At 43.5% G+C, this 20,082-nt stretch overlaps 1 protein-coding gene across 2 annotated transcripts in view; it reads left to right on the forward strand.

Annotated features, from left to right (window-relative positions):
* The window catches only part of LOC124801529 (dipeptidyl peptidase 9), a 216,518-nt gene that overhangs the window by 68,382 nt on the left and 128,054 nt on the right, over positions 1–20,082 (forward strand). For both annotated transcript variants that reach the window (XM_047263081.1, XM_047263080.1), the window contains one exon: positions 14,790–14,892. In XM_047263081.1, coding sequence (XP_047119037.1) covers positions 14,790–14,892 — 103 coding nt within the window. The remainder of the gene's footprint in view (positions 1–14,789; positions 14,893–20,082) is intronic.

Raw genomic sequence — 20,082 nt, forward strand, 5'->3', positions numbered from 1 at the left:
TAATGTATCTGCAGTGACCCTGGAATTGCAGCTGCTGAATGTGGAACTATGTGTGGTTCAAATATAATCACAACCACTGTACAGGTATGTCATCATATAACTGAAATGGCAGAATATTAAAACCATCCCCACATTAACTGGCACAAAGGGTTCATAATGCTCAGGGTAGAATTGGGGCCAGCTATGTTAGTGGGCAGGGGAGACAGCCATCCCACTAACAGCTCTGTTGGAACCGGGTTGCCATTCCCTTTATTTGAACACACACTGGTTAGAAGCTCTGTACAGCTTATGAGTTCGACACAAAACAGAATCTTCTGGCTGGCTGTGATTACACACAAGATGAACACTGTGGGTCTTTCTTTAAAGGCCAAATCCATCATAATGCTGTTAGAAATCCAAAAACACCAGGAACAGTCAGCATAGGTTGTCAGCAGAAAGGTAGCTGGACTGTATCTGGTAAGCATGCAGGAGGAGAAGGCTTATTCCAGCTTATTGCTGATTACTCTCAACCTTATGCTAGTATGTGGAGCTGCCAGTTATGGGAATGAGTATGTAGTCTCGGTCTGAGTTGCTGGATACAGCAGGTTCAGTTAAACTGAGAATTATTCCTCTGGTAGAGTTGGGACTTCGCAATTGAGGACAGTGGTTCAATATCAGTAGGCCACTCATACTCTGTTGCCTGTGACCTTGGTTGTGTTGCCCAAGGGCATGTTTAGAGGTTGTAACATGCCATGCTGGTGTCAACGACACGGGGATGTGGGGATGTAGATAGTGGATGTTGGGGAGATGATATCTGAAGTTGACCAGCTTGGTGGAATAGCTGGCAGTGATGGCAGTCTCAGATGTTTACCAGGGACTGAAGAGATCCTACTGGGGGTGTAACATCACTTAGTTGTCACAAACTGGAGCTTATTGTGATGATGCTTGAGGTACAGTTGTCTGCTCGCTGCTTCACTGTGTCAACTTCAGTATATAACATTCCAAATTAGAGAGGCAGTATTGTGGTATGGTTTTGGCTGTGGGGACTGGGCTTGGTGGGTTGGACACAGTAGATTAAAAAGGGTATGGTGCCTGCAGCCATTAAACTTCTCAACTGGACTGTCGCTGTTTAGGTTTGGATCTGTCTGAAGTGGGGAAGCATCTCTGGTTTCCCGCAGAGGTTGCCATCATCATGTTGTGCACTTGGGCCTTGAATGTTCTGATGAACTGATTTGTTTCTGAATATGACTCTGGATGACACTATGTCTTTAATTTTGCAAAAGGATCAGAATTCCCCTTGTAACTGCATCATTTTTAGATACTTGGTGTGTATCACTTGCTCTAGAGTGCAGATTGTCACTAGTGCTCAGATTGTAGGTGTGTGTGATGATGATGGCATCTGATCAACATGCAGAAAGTTAGAGAGAGCATTGGCGAGTAACCACCTAACACCAAACTATCTTGAGTAGAGCTACACAGTCTCTGCGCATCTGGTACCATGAGTGATTTGGAGTAGGCAATGGGGATTAATGTTGCACTGGATCAGGCTTCTTTTGTATGGGTGTTTGGCAAGTCCAAACTAATGATAGTGTCAGTGTCCAGCCAGTTTACTTGATGCATTGCCAGTAGCACTTCCATTCTTGACCCCACCCCTTCTCTAGTGTGCCTCACGTAGTAGCTTGAGGATGTGTTACTGGAATGTGGTTGTGATTGTCACCCTGTCTGTGGCCAGGAGAAGTACCCACTGACAATGTTGAGTTGCTGGTGCATTGAGAAATACATCTATGGTGCAATTTCTGTAAATTAGGGCTGGTGCTCTGATCATCAGAGCTTCAGGTAACATGCTGCTTTATGTAACATCAGGTCCTGATCTGTGACTGCAGCCAACTTCCGGACCACCATGGGGATCTTATCCTTCGTGTGCCTAATATTTTTGTAGAGGTAGAAGCTGAATGCCTCTAACCTGTTAAACTTGTAATCAAAACTTGTGGGTAGACACAACATTGTGTTGGTTTTGTAGTTTGAGTGGTTGGCAGGTAGTCTATCTGACCAAGGTAGTTGATCAGAAATGGTCCCCACCACTGCAGTCATTTCACTGTCTTATGTGATAGGTTTGTATGGGGGTCAAAAAGTAAAACTACAGCTTGTATTCACTGAGCATGTGTGCTTTTGTTGTAAAATAGAAACTGTTGACTCTCTTGATACTATAAATAAGACAATGCCTCATTTCCTATTTGGCTATGTCACCTGTCCCACTGGTAGTGTTATAGATACATACCAGTAAACCATTGATTGTTTAAGGAACCGAACTCCCATTTATAAAACAGCTTCTAAATACTTTACAAACGAGTTAATGTGTTAGATATTTGATGTTAAGCATGTAAGTGAGAAACAGTTAAGAATGGGTTTGAAATTATGTGTAAAGTTTGTTGCAAGTCACTAAATGCTTTCAATCTAAAATACTGAAGCACTATAACCTGGGTATATGTTTGTGGTGAGGAACGCTGCCTCGAGGCGCGCACACACACACACACACAATTCCTTGCTGTAATACTTGTCTTACTTAAAGATAAGATTATATATCTTAATAAGTAGATTATGACAGCATTTAAAATTTTTAAATTTGGTCAATAACTATGTGAAATATTGAAAAAGGTGATTTCTCTTTCCTCTGGAAACTGTTAGATAGGCAACCTGAAACTGGAACTGTGAACTGCAATAGCCATTTAGTAATATGGATGCAATGTGCTGTCGTGGGGACTCGCGTGACAGCACAGCACCCATTCCAACTGCAAAGCATATGTCTTTAGGACTAAATGCTTCCCTGATGTGAATGTGGGCAGGCAGGGGGCAAACAGTTTTCTACCTTCAAGAATCCTGCACAACATGTGGGAATTCAATGAGATTTGACTCACTTTTTGTTAGAAGCTGGAGGAGGGATCATGATATCTGCACAGTATTTAGTGTAATGCCACAATAAGCTGTCTTGTTCAAGATCAATGGAAACAATTTCAAATTTTTGGGTGCAAGAGATTACTAATTGCTTCAGTGTATATGCCAGAGACTATCTTTGCTCAGTACGTGGTTGAAGTGTTGAACTATTGGTTAGAAAAACTATACTTGCTTGATTTCAATCCAAGCCCACTCACTCTCGTGTCCCTCAGGTAGCCGTTATAAGTTATTGAGTTGTTGCGACTGGGTGGACTTCGCGATTTTCATTCAGATTGTTCCCAGATTGTGGTACACCCTCTATAAGCTGCTCTATGTATTTTTTAAATGTTGTTGCAGCACTCATATCTTTCAAAGTTAAAATTTCTTTCCATTTGTTTGTGGCAGGGTGCTACAGCAGTCAGCTTCAAATTATTTTGGAATAAAAAGAGTCTTGGTTGCAAAGTTATTTAATATCAGTGACGCGTTTCACACTTTTGGTGCATCATCAGATTGTCTATAAAATCAATTAGAAACAAACAGAGGAAGGGGCATGGTCCTCAATTGTACAACTATGCAGCTAAAATGAACTAAAAGTAATAGAAACTTACACAGGGTGTATCATAATTAATGGTGTAAAGACATATAGTTGAAAGTACACGATACTAGAAGGAAAAAAGTCTCAGTAAACATAGGTTTGAAAATGCATACCTTAAGAGCTATGAGCAATTTTTCATCTTCGATACTGTGAAGGAAATCTCTTCTACTGCAAGCTTTGTTTACTGGACTTTTTTTCTTGTTTTGACCCATATTATCACTTCCCAAACTATGGAAAGCAAAGAGCCTGCAGTAGAAGGGATTTGCTTCACAGTATTGAAGATGAAAAATTACTCATAGCTCTTAAGGTATGCAGTTTCGACCCTATGTTTACTGAGACTTTTTTGCTTCTAGTATTGTGTACTTTCAACTGTGTGCGTTTATGCCATTAATTATGATACACCCTGTATAAAAGTAGCTGGATGTGTAACCCATCCATAATAAAGCCTTACAAAATGGAAAACAGATGTAACAGTAACTGGATACGTAATCCATCCATCATAAAATGCAAAATGGATATAGTTAAAAGAAAAAAAGACTGCCAGTATATCACATGTTTTGCACACATACATCTTAATGTTAATAGTCTTATGTAGTTTTCGTATTTTGTAAATTTGCCTTACGTCGGTCACACATGCCAATTGGGCACCTTGTTTCACTATACACAATCTTTGCTTCTTGATCTGCCGCAGTAATATTTTTGTGCGTGCCAAACATACTTTGTGCTGTGTGTGGCTCATACTGCTTTTGTTTTGTAAGAGTAGCCCTATTCTGTACTACTGTGGTAGAGTCAGCTGGTGTGCTCAGGGTAGCATGCGATGTTGGTTGAAATGTTTCCACCACTTTCTTGTACCTTCTTGATGATACACTGGGTGTCTTCTTTTAAGTAGGTCCACTTTGCTTTTTATGTGTTTTTATGATGGGTGTATTACAGATCCAGTTACTGTTGTGTCCATTTCCCATTTTACATGGCTTTATTATGGTTGGGTCAGATATCCAGCTACTTTTATGTAAGTTTCTATTACTTTTAGTTCATTTTATCTGCGTAGTCATACAAGATACAGCCATGCCCCTTCCACTGTTTGTTTCTAATTGATTGGCTCCTTGTTTTTATAGACTCTCTGATGTTGCCCCAAAACTGTGAAACAAGTCATTGATTTAAATAACTTTGCAACCAAGACTGGTTTTATTCTGAGGTAACATATTATATTGATTGCCTGAAAGCTGTGTTAACTGCTGTAAAACTATTTGAATCCACATATAAGGGTAATACATGAGCAGCATTTAAAGCTATCTTAGGATATAACTGGTCACCTGATAACTTAGCCAGTAGCTCTTCTGGATGCGGAATCAAATGAACATCTACATTATATTGAAGAGTGATAGATGATTTAAGGTCGCCACAAATCGAAACTGTGCCTTTAGGCTTCATAATTATCACCATGGGTGTTCCCCCCAGGGGCCCCACCACCCTTTGGAAGGTTCATGCTTGGCTACCTTGGGGCCCCAGCCTTTGCAGCATCTTTTACCACCGAGCGAGGTGGCGCAGTGGTTAGACACTGGACTCGCATTCGGGAGGACGACGGTTCAATCCTGCGTCCGGCCATCCTGATTTAGGTTTTCCGGGATTTCCCTAAATCACTCCAGGCAAATGCTGGGATGGTTCCTCTGAAAGGGCACGGCCGACTTCCTTCCCCATCCTTCCCTAATCAAATGAGACCGATGACCACGCTGTCTTGTCTCCTTCCCCAAACCAATCAACCAACCATCTTTTCCCTTCTGTGCTGCATGTCTATCCTTTTGCTGTTCTTTTTCCCTCCCTTGGGGAACATGTCAGGTACGTTTCCAGGAATGTTCTGCATTGACTGGAGCTGACTTAAGAACAGTCTCACCACTGTTTTTCATTGCATTTTTTCTTCTTCCTCCCTGTGCACTCCTGAATGCCGGTCCTTGCGTCTGACATGTAACAGGTGACTCTGTAATGCATAATTCCCAGCCCTCGGTCGACAGGTAGGGTCTGCACGTACCCCCTGGTACAGGCCAGGCCCAGGGAGGGGCTATTGCCTGAGCTGCTACCTTCCCAAATTGCTGATCGGTCCCTGTGTCAGGTGTTGGAGAGGTGTAACCTGAGGTGTGAACAGTCACCTAAGGCAGGTGCACCCCCTTATGGAGGGGCCCCCAGTTGGAAGGAGCATGCCATTGCAGACGCTGACAATCGTAGGGGATTTTGTCACAATGAGCCTATCATCTTAACAACTAACATGTTCGAAATGTAAACGGAATGAGGCTAATGATTCAAAGACCCTGCCAGCTGCACCATGGTTCCTCATGGTTTCACGTAGTGAAGATGGTCAGTCCTTAACAATGGTAAATCCATTTCTTATTCAAAAAGGTGTTGATGCAGTTGCTGGCCCTGTGAAACCTGCTCTCGTTTACGGAACGGCACTTCGCTTTTGGAGACTAGTTCTGATTCTCAAGCACAACAACTGCTTGTCACTTTGCTTCTCCATGGCTACACTATTCATGTCAGGGCCCGTAGAACTCTGAATTCTTCCTGTGGTGTTGTTTACACTAGGCTGCTCGATGGTCTGACCGAGGCTGAAATCCAAACATACCTCTCTGATCAGGCTGTCATTGCCATCCATTGGGTAATGGAAAAGGTAGATGCCTTCTTAGTGTCCACACAATCATTTTCTCGCCTTTGATAGAGTGGTGCTTCCATCCATGAAGAAGGCAGGCTATGAAGTTATCACCGTCTGACCGAACATTCTGAACCCGAGGCGCTACTAAAAGTGTCATTGTTTCAACTACACTTGAATGACTTGTCAACACCCATCCGAATGTGTAACCTGTGGTAGGGATGCACACGAGAGCGATTGCCTGCCACTTGCTCCCCACTATATCAACTGCAATGAAGACCCTGCCACTTCTTCTTGAGATTGTCCCATGTATCCTGATGAGTGGGCTGTCCAGGATCCAGGTAAACGAAAACCCAGACACTCGCAAGTTATTGGCTAGTCGCAAGCCATGCATTCTACCATCTGGCACTTACAGTACTGTTCTTGCTATATCTCACTCAATTTTTCTCCATGTAGGACATTGGCTTGCAGACATGCAACCTAAATTCAGCTTTGAGGTTGAGAAATTGCCCAGTGTCATGGTAGCATTGCCGTCCCCTCATCCAGCTGTGCAACAAGAAATCAAACTCTCGCTCACGGGATGAAGTCACCAGCTACACAACCGACAGGCTGGAAGGGACAGAAGGAATACTCCCTTGAAGACTTCCTACATCCCTCCAGCCAAACAACACCTGAGTCTTTCTCTTGTAACCAGAAGGGCTCAAAGTAGTCCATCAAAGACACACAGTCTTTCCCTTTGCCGATGTCAAGATCCTCTTCGATGTTGTTGCCACCTGATACATTCGCTTGGCCAGCCTCCGTGTTGCCGATGCGCACCACCAACTGTTTTCCTGCATTGGACTCCATAGGCTGACAGCACCAAGCAAGCCAATTCTTCAGTGGACCTTAGGGAGAAGGATCCTCCTGCCTCTGTACCCTGTAGGAACAAGTCTTTGCAGACTGGCACTTGGCAGCCGTCCAGGTGACACTGCTTCACATTTTTACTGCATCATGACTCTACTCCAATGGAATGTTTGCTGCCTTCAATCCAACAAAGAGGATTTACAGTTGCTTTCAGAATCGCAACGTCCACTTGTACTCTGCCTTCAGGAAACAAAATTGCATCCTGACGACTGCTTTGAGCTTTCACATTTCTTACCAGTCTGTTTTAACCTTCCCCTTAAGTCTGCATTCCATCTCATGGGGGAGTCACACTGCTCATACTGGATGACTTTCATTGTCAACCCATCTCTCTGACTACCCATATTCAAGCTGTTGTAGTTCACCTTTTCCCTCCTAACTTGGCCTTTTCCATTTGTACCATTTACATCTGTCTGTCATTTGTTGTCACCAGGGCAGACTTCCTCCAGTTTTTTTGGCAGCTGCCTCACCCATTTACGCTGCTCGTTGACTTTAATGCATACCATCCCCTTTGGGGTTCTCCCATAACCTGCCTGAGAGGTGTCCTCTTGGCTGACCTTCTTATTCTACTTAACCTCTTCAGCCTTAACAGAGTAGCACCCACGTTCCTTTCAGACTCGTCGCACACCTATTCACATTTGCACCTACCCTTCTGCGTTACGTAGCTTGCTCATCATCTCGAGTGGTCATTCTTTCTGACACCTCCTCAAGCAACCATTTCCCATTTGCTGACACCTACGCCACATGCATTCACAAACAAATGGCAGTTTACTAAGGCTGACTGGTAGCTTTACTCTTCCCTGGCGACCTTCGACGAACAAGATTTCCCTAGGTGTGATGACCAGGTGGAATATCTTACAAACATTATCCTTACTGCTGCAGAATGTTCCATTCCTTGCACTTCCTCCTTACCGCACTGTGTACCAGTCTCTTGATGGTCTGAGGCATACCGTGATGCAGTTTGCATGCGGACACATTCTCTCTGCATTTTTAACCATAATCCTATGATGGTAAACTGCATTCATTATAAACAGATGCATGCACAGTGTCATCACATTCTTCAGGATAGCAAAAAAGCTAGCTGTATTTAATTCACTAATTCTTTTAACAGTTCCACTGCCTGCTCTATTGTGTGGGCCAACCTCTGACAGCTCTCTGGAACCAAGATAGGTTCCCCAGTTTGAGGCCTGACGGTAGCAGACAATGACATTGTGGACCCTATTGTTATCTCACACTGTGGGCCACTATTATATGGAAATTTTGAGCTCTTCCCACTATCACCCTGCCTTCCTCCATTGGAAATGAGTGGAAGAGGCTCGAGTGATACCATTCTCTTCTCAGAACTGTGAGTGTTACAGTGCCGCCTTTGCTATGACGGAGCTACATCATGCTCTCAGTTCATCCCAATCCTTTGCCCCAGTGCCACATGCTGTACACATTGAGATGTTGCAGCACTTTTCTCTTGCGGGCAAGCACTTTCTGCTTAATATGTACAACTCCATCTGGGCAGAGGGCACATTTCCTGGATATTTGCATGAAGCCACTGTCATACCCATACCTAAGCCTGGTACGGATGAACATCTTCCATCTAGCTACTGCCCCATCCTTCTCACCAGCTGTGTTTGCAAGGTGATGGAGCGTATGATTCATGCCTGGCTGGTATGATGGCTCGAGTCTCACAATTTACTAACCCTGCACAGTGTTGATTTTGAGAGCACCGTTCTGCAGTTGACCATCTCGTCCCTTTGTCCATCTATGTCATGAATGGTTTTCTGCGGAAATCCCAGACTGTGGCCAGGTTTTTCGATTTGGAGAAAGCCTACAACAGTGCTGGAGGACTGGTATCCTCCATACTCTCTAAACGTGGGGTTTCCGTGGCCACCTGCTCCATTTTGTTGAGGAATTTTTAAAAGACAGAGTTTTCAAGGTCTGTGTGGGTCTGCTTTGTCAGACACCTTTATCCAGGAAAACGGTGTGCCTCAGGGTTCCGTCCTGAGCATCATCCTCTTTGCTTTCACCATTAACTGTATAATGGTCTGTCTCCCACTCGCCATCTCTGGCGTCCTTTTTGTTGACGATTTTGCCATCTATTGCACTTCTACACAGTCGTGTCTCATTGAGCAGCATCTTCAGTGATGTCTTGAATGTCTTTACTCATGGAGCATTGACAATGACTTTCAGTTTTCCAGTGACAAAACCATTTGTATGAATTTCTAGCAGCGTAATTGGTTTTTCCCATCATCTTTACATCTTGGGCCTGTTGCTCTTCTGTTTGTTGAAACTCCAAAATTCCTGGGGCTGCCCCCCAATATGATACAATCTTGGTCCTCCCACGTGTCTCACCTGGCAGCCCGCTGTACGTGGTCCCTCAGTGTTCTATGTGTCCTCAACGGTACTTCCTGGGGAGCAGATCGAATCACCTTCCTTCATTTGTACTGGTCCCATATCCGTTCTAAACTAGACTATGCATGCTTCTTTTATGTATCTGTATGTCTATCCTTCTTACGCTGTCTCAATACTATCCACCATCATGGCATCCATTTGGCCATTGGCGCCTTTTACACTAGTCCAGTTGAGAGTCTGTATGCTGAAGTGCTGAACTACCACTGTCCTACCATCGGGACTTTCTCCTCAGTATGTAAGCATGCCGTTTGTATACCATGCATGGTCCCCCATCCTATGCCTCCTTCTTCAATGACTGCTTTGATTGCCAGTATGGGGTGTGTCCCTTTTCTCTGTTACCTCCTGGAGTTCACTTCCATCTCTTGCTCCGGCAGCTTAATTTCGTGTTACCTGCAACTTTCCCAGTGGGTGTGAACCCTTCGCCACCTTGGCTCTTGTTCACCTTGGCCTTCATTCGCTTCCTAAGGGCACTACTCCATCCTTGTTCTATTCCTTTCAGTTTCACGACCTCTGCATTGTACTTTTGTGTACACTGATGACTCTTGGACTGTCTGTGGTGTCGGGTGTGCCTTCGTCATTGATGTTGACGTTTTTTGGTATCAGCTTCTGTCACACTGCTTAGTATATACAGCTGAGCTCTTCTCCTTGTATCAGGCCACACAGTACATCTGATGACACAGACTTTTCCATTATGTCCTCTGCTCGTACTCTATCAGCACCCTTCAAAGCCTCTGTGTGCTGTACACTGTCCACCCCTTAATGCAGCAGGTCCAGGAAATCTGTCACTTGCTTACTCTTGATGGACTCATTGTGATGTTTATGTGGGTTTCTGGTTGTGTCAGTCTGCCAGGAAATAAGGCTGCTGACACTGCTGCCAAGGCTGCAGTCCTCATACCTCAGCCCACTTGTTCTTATATTCCCTCTGATGATCTCTGTGTTGCTATCTATCAGGAGGGGGTGTCACTTTGGCATTGCCATTGGTCGTCCCTTCATGGAAATAAGCTCCAGGTTATTAAGCCTCTCCCAGCGGCTTGGACTACCTCCTCTCGGCCCTCCCGCCACAAGGAAGTCATTGTAAGTAGGTTGTGCATTGGGCACTGCCGTTTTAGCCATTGCCATTTGTTAAGTGATGCTTCCCCACCACTTTGTGCACATTGCGCCCAACTTTTAACTGTCCACTATTTCATGATGGAATGCCCTCCTTTTAACCGTTTACGTTCCCATTTGGGCTTGCCGCCTGAGTTATCAGCCGTTTTAGCATACAACACACGAGCTGTCAACTGCATTTGAGTTTTTATCCATTGTAGCAATATGGCGAAGGCCATTTAAGTTTTGATTCTGTACTTTCAATTTTTTTTTTTTTTGGGTGGGGTGTGGGGATTGACGTATAGTCATTTTTATCTCCTCTCTTTGTCTTCGTTCACAGTTTTGACATGGGTACTTATAAGCCTAGTTGTTTTTGCACCCTAAAACGAAACAAACTAACCATGGGTGTTGGCCCATTGAGTAGATATGATTTATGTCCCACCAATTAATGCCTTCAAACGATTAAATTCTGTCTTAACACCTCCTTCATAGCAAAAGATAGTAGTACAGCCTAGAAGCATTATTTTTAAGGAAGTGTGTGATAGAAAATAATGAAAAGCTGCTCTACATTACTTTACAAATGTGTAGAAAGACCAATGGCACACGTGATCCCAGATTATATAGGAAACCCCACTACTTGCTTGGGACACTTGTCTGCCACCTGCCACCATCACCACATAAAGAATAGTGCTAACCTGCACACTGGATGGGTGAATAAACAAACTTTAAACTTCAGAAGCAAATTATATATTTTACATCTACATACATAATCTGCCAGCCACCATATGGTGTGTGGTAGAGGATACCTTGTACCACTACTTGTCATTTCCTTTCCTGTTCCACTCACAAATAGAGTGAGCGAAAAACAGCTGTCTAAATGTCTCCATACGAGCTCTAATCTCCCTAATCTTATTTTCACTACCCTTACATGAAATGTGTACTGGTGTCCAAAATTAAAGCAGCAAACTGCTATTTCTCCAGCCTATGTCTAATTCACGATATAATCATACAAACTGTCAACCAGATGTGTGTACGCTCACGTTCTGCATTGAAGAAGGCATTCTGGTCAATGCACAATAATGCCAACGATGACATCTGGGCACCTATGAAACAACATAGTGTTTGCTGGGTAACCCCACATCCACAATCACTGTGTTCACAACCAAAGACGGTGCAATATGGCACAGAGTTGATGCCTACCAGACACTCTGTGGCCAAGGGCTACAGAAAGAAAGGAAGCAGGAAAGTTGTAAACTGATGTGGGCTGATAGCTTAGTGTGAATCTCTCTTTTTTCTCAGATGTGGCGACAGTGTATACAGACCAAAACTGTATCCCGAAGACCAGGGCAGAGCCGACCATGTGAGATTTCAGAAGAGATGACCATTATTTGGCTGTAAGGGCATGGCAGTACTGCCTTAGCAATGCACAGCAACAAGTGTTGTGCTTATAGCATCCTGCGGACGTGTTTATCGAGACAACTCCCCCCCTGTGCAGAATGCTTTTGTAGAGTGGCCTTTATTGCAGGAGACCTGCTACATGTCTACCTCCGAAGTATCTAGAGACAAGTCATCAACATGCCACCTAGGCAGCCAAACAGTGGACAATGTTGTTTTCACAGATGAGTCCAGATTTAGTCTGGAGAGTGGTTCTCAAGGGATGTGAGGAGGATCCCTAATGGTGTGGCCATGGCTAATGTTGACCACTCAAACCCCTATTCATGAAATTGCATGGGTGAATCAGCAAAGTTTAACTGCTGTCAAATATTGTGATGAAATCTTGGGACCTCATTTGCAGTTGTTGCAAGGTGCTGTGGGCCCAGGCTTCGTATTGATGGACGATAATGCTCAGCCTCATAGAGCATGGTTGGGTGATGTTTTCTTGGAAACAGAAGATATTGCACAGATTGTGTGGCCTGCTTGCTCTCCCAATTTGAATTCCATAGAGCATGTCTGGGATGCTATAGGGAGACAGCTTGCATCACGCCAGCATCCACCAACAACTCTCAAAGACTGCGAGCAGCTCTGCAGGAAGAACGGGCATTATTGCCTCATGACATAATTGCCTGATGATATAATTCACAGCGTGCCCCATCGTTGTCAGGCCTTTATTGCTGCCAGAGGTGGTCACATCCCATACTGAGCACATTAACCAGTTGTCGGAATGTATGTGCAAATCCATTAAGATGGAAAAAACACACAACATTTGTGTTTACCATTATGCATGCTGTAGTTGTTTAAGTTCTGTATTCTTTACATTGTTTCTACTGTACTATCACCTGTTTATACTGTTTTGTGGCAAAATAAAGGCAACCTTGCAAAATTTCTGTTTGTTGCTTTAATTTTGGACACCAGTGTATGTTGACGACAGGAGAGTCATCCTGCTGTCGCTTCAGATGCTCGTTCTCTACTTTGTCAGTAGTACTCCTTGAAAATAATGTAACATTTCCTCCAGTGATTGCCATTTGAGTTCCTTAAACATCTCTGTAATATTTTCTTGTTGTCAGAACATACCGTTAACAAATCTAGGAGCCCACCTCTGAACTGCTTTGATGCCTTCCTTTAATCTGACCTGGTGCAGATCCCAAACACACAAATAGCACTCAACAGTGGGTCACACTAGTGTCCTATATGAGATCTGCTTTAGTGATGAATCACATTTCCTTAAAATTTTCTCAACAAACGAAGTTGAGAATTCACCATCCCTACTGCAGTCCTTACATGCTCATTCCATTTCATATTACTGAGCAGTATTCCATCTAGATATTTAATCAATGAGACTAATGCTGTAATCAGACATTATGGGTTTGTTTTTCCCAATCTTCTGCATTACCATACTCTATTCTACATTTAGGGCCTGCTGCCATTCATCACACCAGCTAGAAATTTTGTCTAAGTCATCTAGTATTTTCCTACAGTGACTCGAGGATGACACCTTCCCATACACCACATCACCATCAGCAAACAGCTGCAGATTAGTGCTTGCCCTGTCCACCAGATCATTTACATATACAGAGAATAACAGTGGTCCTATCACACTTCCCTGGGACACACCTGATGATACCCTTGTCTCTGATGAACATTCACTGTCAAGGACAACATACTGTGTTCTACCATTGAACTTTCACTAGTATTGAACCATTGGCTTCAAAAAGAATAAACAATACACAACATTATTGCAGTACAAAATAAAACCAACTGGGAGGAGAATGTGTATTAAACATTCAGGGAGTTGGTGAAGGTGTGCTAAAACTTTCCTGCTTAGTGGCTATCAAATTGATTTACTGAAGTATCAACAAAATTAGAGAAGCTTACAGCTCCATGAAAGATGTTTTTGAGAAGTCACACACACTTAAAAAGTCCACGTTGTTTGTGGCAGCCGCAGACTGGTATGTGTGGTGGTGTTAGGGGTGAGCTGTTATCTCATGATTACTAGAGCATTTTATAGATAGAGCATAATGACTGCAGGTTTGGAAAGCTCAGTTACTCATTAGTCAACCATTTACTTCCAAGTGGATGGTTAGAGAGGTGACTGAGATGATAAGCAGCCTGCCGACATGGGGCTACTGTTACGTGTGTTGCCATTTTGAGAGTAACCTATTGCGTGCAGCAATAAAGAGGAGGCTGAAAGAATATTGTGTACTGTGTTTTTGTTGCTCCTCTGGGCATTTTGGGAACAGCATTGATGTCACTGCAGTTCCATCCCCTGCCCCCTTCCCAAACCACTACCTCAAAATCAGGAGATGAGTTCTGTAATGTTCTTGACAAGTGTAAAATAGAGGCAAGATGAACGTTAGTATGTAAGAACTGAATATAATACTCCTACAGTTAATGCCCCATTATAATGACGTAACTCACAACATTGAATAAGATATTATCAATATCACAAGACAGTGACCTACTCACACACCCAGAATTTTTTTTTAACTAAAGTTATATTCAGCCGATTGAATACACAGTATTTTAAATGTTTAAATTTTAGGAAGATTTTAATGTGCTTTTACTCAAGTTATACTTCTTTGTAATACTTGTTCAAGAAATTATAAATAATATTGAATTTCATTAATTACTGTTATTGAATATGCTTGGAAATACCTTGCTTGTGCATTTGGAGCGGAGTTAATACTGAAACAGTTTCTAGTTTTAAGAAACTAGATAACACAAATATAGTAACAGAAGATGTGTACTTAATAGTGAAAACCAGTAGTTTTGTTTTTTCATTAACTCATGTTTGCTCAGTTGCATATAATTGTGTTTCAGATGGAATATACAGGATAGCGTATGAAGAAGTTGATGAAAGTGATGTTAAAATATATTGCTTCCCATCTTCAACTTCTCATTTAGGAGATTTTGAGGAATATAGGTATGTGGATAGATAACTTATTTTTCACGTAAGTGTAAAATTTAACAGATGATAGAATGTGAAATAAACAAGTGAGGTCGTTGGTCATTTGAAATAAAAATCGTTCATTGTTATAAAGATTTTTTATAGTTTTGTTGCTTGTGTCATGGGAATTGAAAGGAAAGTAACATAGCACAACTGTCAACAAATGTGTCATTAGCAGCTACATTGTCTCATATTGCATCTGCCACTATTATCACTATTGTTATATTGTTACCTTTATCATCAAGAACTTAAAATAATTAACAGTTCTGAGAAAGTCAGTTTGTCATTCTATTACTACCACCAATTCTATCTCACCTGTACAGTCAATGTTCACATTTTTCCTCTCACTCTGCAACTATTCAATGAGGTAACATCACTTTACTACAGAAACACTCCTGATGTGTAAGTTTCATCAGTATCTAACACATTTACTAGTTAATAATGTATGGTTGCTGGCTTTGTGCTCATGTTGTACGACTACTAAATTGCAAAGTTCTTGAAGGAATCCCTGTGCTACAGAAGTGGAATCCAGATTTAATGAGGTCAGTTTTAAGTTAAATCACTGTTGATTTGATTATGTCCCCATGTGCCTCTACACTAGAAAAAATTTCAATATCAAAGAGTATGAGACTTTATTTACATTCCCTATCACATAGCACCTGTGACCAAATGATGAGACATGTGCTGCACTATCAGTGAATTGAACTGATGCATTATTAGTTATATTGTGAAAAGGAAAATTGCTACTCACCATATAGTGGAGATGCTGAGTTGCAGATAGGCACAACAAAAAGACTGTCACAAATATAACTTTTGCCCAGTAAGGCCTTCATCAAAACTAGATGACACACACACACACACACACACACACACACACACACACACACACACCTGCAAACACAACTCACACACGCACGACTGCAGTCTCAGGCAACTGAAGCTACACTGCAAGCAGCAGCACCAGCACATGATGTGAGTGGAGACTGGGTGGGGGTAAGGAGGAGGCTGGGGTGGGGAGGGGGAGGGATAGTGGGGTAGAGGTGGCGAACAGTGACATGCTGTTGGGGAGTGCACAGGGACGAGGTGGAAAGAGGGTGGGCAGTTATGTACAGTCAGGAGGTTAGATGGAGGGCAGCAGAGAATTGGGGGCAAAGGAGAGAAGTAAAAAGACTGGGTGTGATGGAGGAATGAGAGCTGTGTAGTACTGGAGTGGGAACAGTGAATGGGCTGGACGGGAGATGACAATTTCTAATGTAGGTTGAGGTCAGGAGGGTTATGGGAACATATTGCAGGGAAAGCTCCTACTTGCACAAGTCAGAGAAGCTAGTGGTGGTGGGAAGGATCAATATGGCACAGGCTGTGAAGCAGTCATTGAAATGAAGGATCTCATGTTTGGCAGCATTTTCAGCAACAGGGTGGTCCACTTGTTTCTTGGCCTTTCATGTGGTCAGACAGTTTGTTGATAGAACGGAGCACAGTGGTTGCAACTTGGCGTGTAGATCACATGACTTGTTTCACGGGTAGCGCTGCCTTTTAATGGGATAGGTGATGTTTGTGACTGAACTGGAGTAGGTGGTGGTGGGAGGAAGTATAGGACAGGCCTTGCATCTAGGCCTATTACAGGGGTATGAACCATGAGATAAGGGGTTGGGAGCAGGGGCTGCATAGGGATGGATGAGTATAACGGAGGCTGGGTGGATGGTGGAATATCACTATGGGAAGGGTGGAATGGATATGGGTAGGACATTTCCATTTCAGGGCACACGCCCCTAGGGGGCTCACTATTCTTTGGTGGGTTCGTGCTTGGCTGCCACGGGGTCCCAGCCATTGCAGCATCTTTTCCCTTCTGTGCTGCATGTCTAAGCCCTTGCTATTCTTTTTCCCCTCCTTTGCGGGACTTGTCTGCGGTGTTATTGGGAATGTACCATAATGTCTGTTGCTGACATAAGAACAATTTCAGCACTGAATGAGATTTTTACTCTGCAGCGGAGTGTGCGCTGATATGAAACTTCCTGGCAGATTAAAACTGTGTGCCCGACCGAGACTCGAACTCGGGACCTTTGCCTTTCGCGGGCAAGTGCTCTACCATCTGAGCTACCGAAGCACAACTCACGCCCTGTACTCACAGCTTTACTTCTGCCAGTATCTCGTCTCCTACCTTCCAAACTTTACAGAAGCTCGCCTGCGAACCTTGCAGAACTAGTTCTGGTACCGTAGGCCGGCTGGCCTCCATATCCCTGTTCGCACCACCAACCATTTTTCTGCGTTCGATTCCACAGACCGACAACACAAGCTTGCTGATGCTTCTGTGGACCTCATGGGGCAGGATCCTCCTGCTTCTGTGCCCTGTAGCAGCAAGTCTTCGCAGGCTATCACTCAGCAACTGCTGAGGTGAAACCCCTTCATTGCTTCCTCATTGTGACTCTCCTTCAATGGAACGTTTGCTGCCTTCAGTCCCACAAAGAGGATTTATGGCTGCTTTTAGTGTTGCAGCATCCCCTTGTACTGTGCCTTCAGAAAACAAAACTGCGTCCTTACAACCGCCTTGAACTTCAACAAGTCTTCCCGGTTCGTTTTGACCTTACCCCTGAGGTCGGCATTCCATCTCACGGGGGCATCATGCTGCTCATACGGGATGACATTCATTGTCAACCCATTTCCGCTACCTATCTTCAAGCAGTTGCAGTTCGCCTTTTCCTTCCTCACCTGACTTTTTCCTTCTGTACCGTTTATGTCCTTCTGTCATATGCTGTCACCAGGGCTGACTTTCTTTAGCTTATTGGACAGATACCTCCACTATTTCTGCTACTTACGGTGAGCACTTGAAATATCTTACAAACATTATCCTTACCACTGCAGGACATTCCATTCCTCCCACTTCCTCTTTACCATAGCATGTCCCTGTCTCTTTTTAAAATACCTAGTTTTCAAGGTGCGTGTGGGTTCTGCCTTGTCAAACACCTTTTCTAGGAAACCAGTGTGCCTCAGGGTTCCGAACAGAGCGTCACCCTCTGTAGCTATCGCCATTAACCCTATAATGACCTGCACATGCCAGGCATCTCTGGTTTCCTTTTTGTTGACAATTTTGCCATCTATTGCAGTTCTCCATGGACTTATCTCACAGAGCGACGTGTCTAGATATGTCTTGATCATCTTTATTCTTGGGGCATTGACAATGGCTTTCGTTTTTCCACTGACAAAACCGTCTGTATGAGTTTCTAGTGGTGCAGTTGGTTTCTCCCACCATCTGTACATCTTGGACCTGTTGCTCTTCCATTCTACATCTACATCTACATCCATACTCCGCAAGCCACCTGACGGTGTGTGGCGGAGGGTACCTCGAGTACCTCTATTGGTTCTCCCTTCTATTCCAGTCTCGTATTGTTCGTGGAAGGAAGGATTGTTGGTATGCCTTTGTGTGGGCTCTAATCTCACTGATTTTATCCTCATGGTCTCTTCGTGAGATATACGTAGGAGGGAGCAATATACTGCTTGACTCTTCGGTGAAGGTGTGTTCTCGAAACTTCAACAAAAGCCCATATCGAGCTACTGAGCGTCTCTCCTGCAGAGTCTTCCACTGGAGTTTATCTATCATCTCCGTAACGCTTTGGCGATTACTAAATGATCCTGTAACGAAGTGCGCTGCTCTCCATTGGATCTTCTCTATCTCTTCTATCAACCCTATCTGGTACGGATCCCACACTGCTGACCAGTATTCAAGCAGCGGGCGAACAAGCGTACTGTAACCTACTTCCTTTGTTTTCTGATTGCATTTCCTTAGGATTCTTCCAAAGAATCTGTCTGGCATCTGCTTTACCGATGATCAACTGTATATGATCATTCCATTTTAAATCACTCCTAATGCGTACTCCCAAATAATTTATGGCATTAACTGCTTCCAGTTGCTGACCTGCTGTATTGTAGCTAAATAATAAGGGATCTTTCTTTCTGTGTATTCGCAGCACATTACACTTGTCTACATTGAGATTCAATTACCATTCCCTGCACCATGCGTCAATTCGCTGCAAATCCTCTTGTATTTCAGTACAATTTTCCATTGTTACAACCTCTCGATATACCACAGCATCATCCGCAAAAAGCCTCAGTGAACTTCCGATGTCATCCACAAGGTAACTTATGTATATTGTGAATAGCAACGGTCCTACGACACTCCCCTGCGGCACACCTGAAATCACTCTTACTTCGGTAGACTTCTCTCCATTTAGAATGACATGCTGCGTTCTGTTATCTAGGAACTCTTCAATCCAATCACACAATTGGTCTGATAGTCCATATGCTCTTACTTTGTTCATTAAACGACTGTGGGGAACTGGATCGAACGTCTTGTGGAAGTCAAGAAACATGGCATCTACCTGTGAACCTGTGTCTATGGCCCTCTGAGTCTCGTGGACGAATTGTGCGAGCTGGGTTTCACACGACCGTCGTTTTCTAAACCCATGCTGATTCCTACAGAGTAGATTTCTAGTCTCCAGAAAAGTCATTATACTCTAACATAATGTGTTCCAAAATTCTACAACTGATCGACGTTAGAGATATAGGTCTATAGTTCTGCACATCTGTTCGACTTCCCTTCTTGAAAACGGGCATGACCTGTGCTCTTTTCCAATCCTTTGGAACGCTACGCTCTTCTAGAGACCTATGGTACACCGCTGCAAGAAGGGGGGCAAGTTCCTTCGCGTACTCTGTGTAAAATCGAACTGGTATCCCATCAGATCCAGCGGGCTTTCCTCTTTTGAGCGATTTTAATTGTTTCTCTATCCCTCTGTCGTCTATTTCGATATCTACCATTTTGTCATCTGTGTGGCAATCTAGAGAAGGAACTACGGTGCAGTCTTGCTCTGTGAAACAGCTTTGGAAAAAGACATTTAGTATTTCGGCCTTTAGTCTGTCATCCTCTGTTTCAGTACCATTTTGGTCACAGACTGTCTGGACATTTTGTTTCGATCCACCTACCGCTCTGACATAAGACCATAATTTCTTAGGATTTTCTGCCAAGTCAGCTCATTGAACTTTACTTTCAAATTCATTGAACGCCTCTCACATAGCCCTCCTCACACTACATTTCGCTTCACATAATTTTTGTTTGTCTGCAAGGATTTGGCTATGTTTATGTTTGCTGTGACGTTCCCTTTGCTTCCGCAGCAG

This window comes from Schistocerca piceifrons, chromosome 1 (genome assembly GCF_021461385.2).
Source record: "Schistocerca piceifrons isolate TAMUIC-IGC-003096 chromosome 1, iqSchPice1.1, whole genome shotgun sequence".
Lineage (NCBI taxonomy): Eukaryota > Metazoa > Arthropoda > Insecta > Orthoptera > Acrididae > Schistocerca > Schistocerca piceifrons.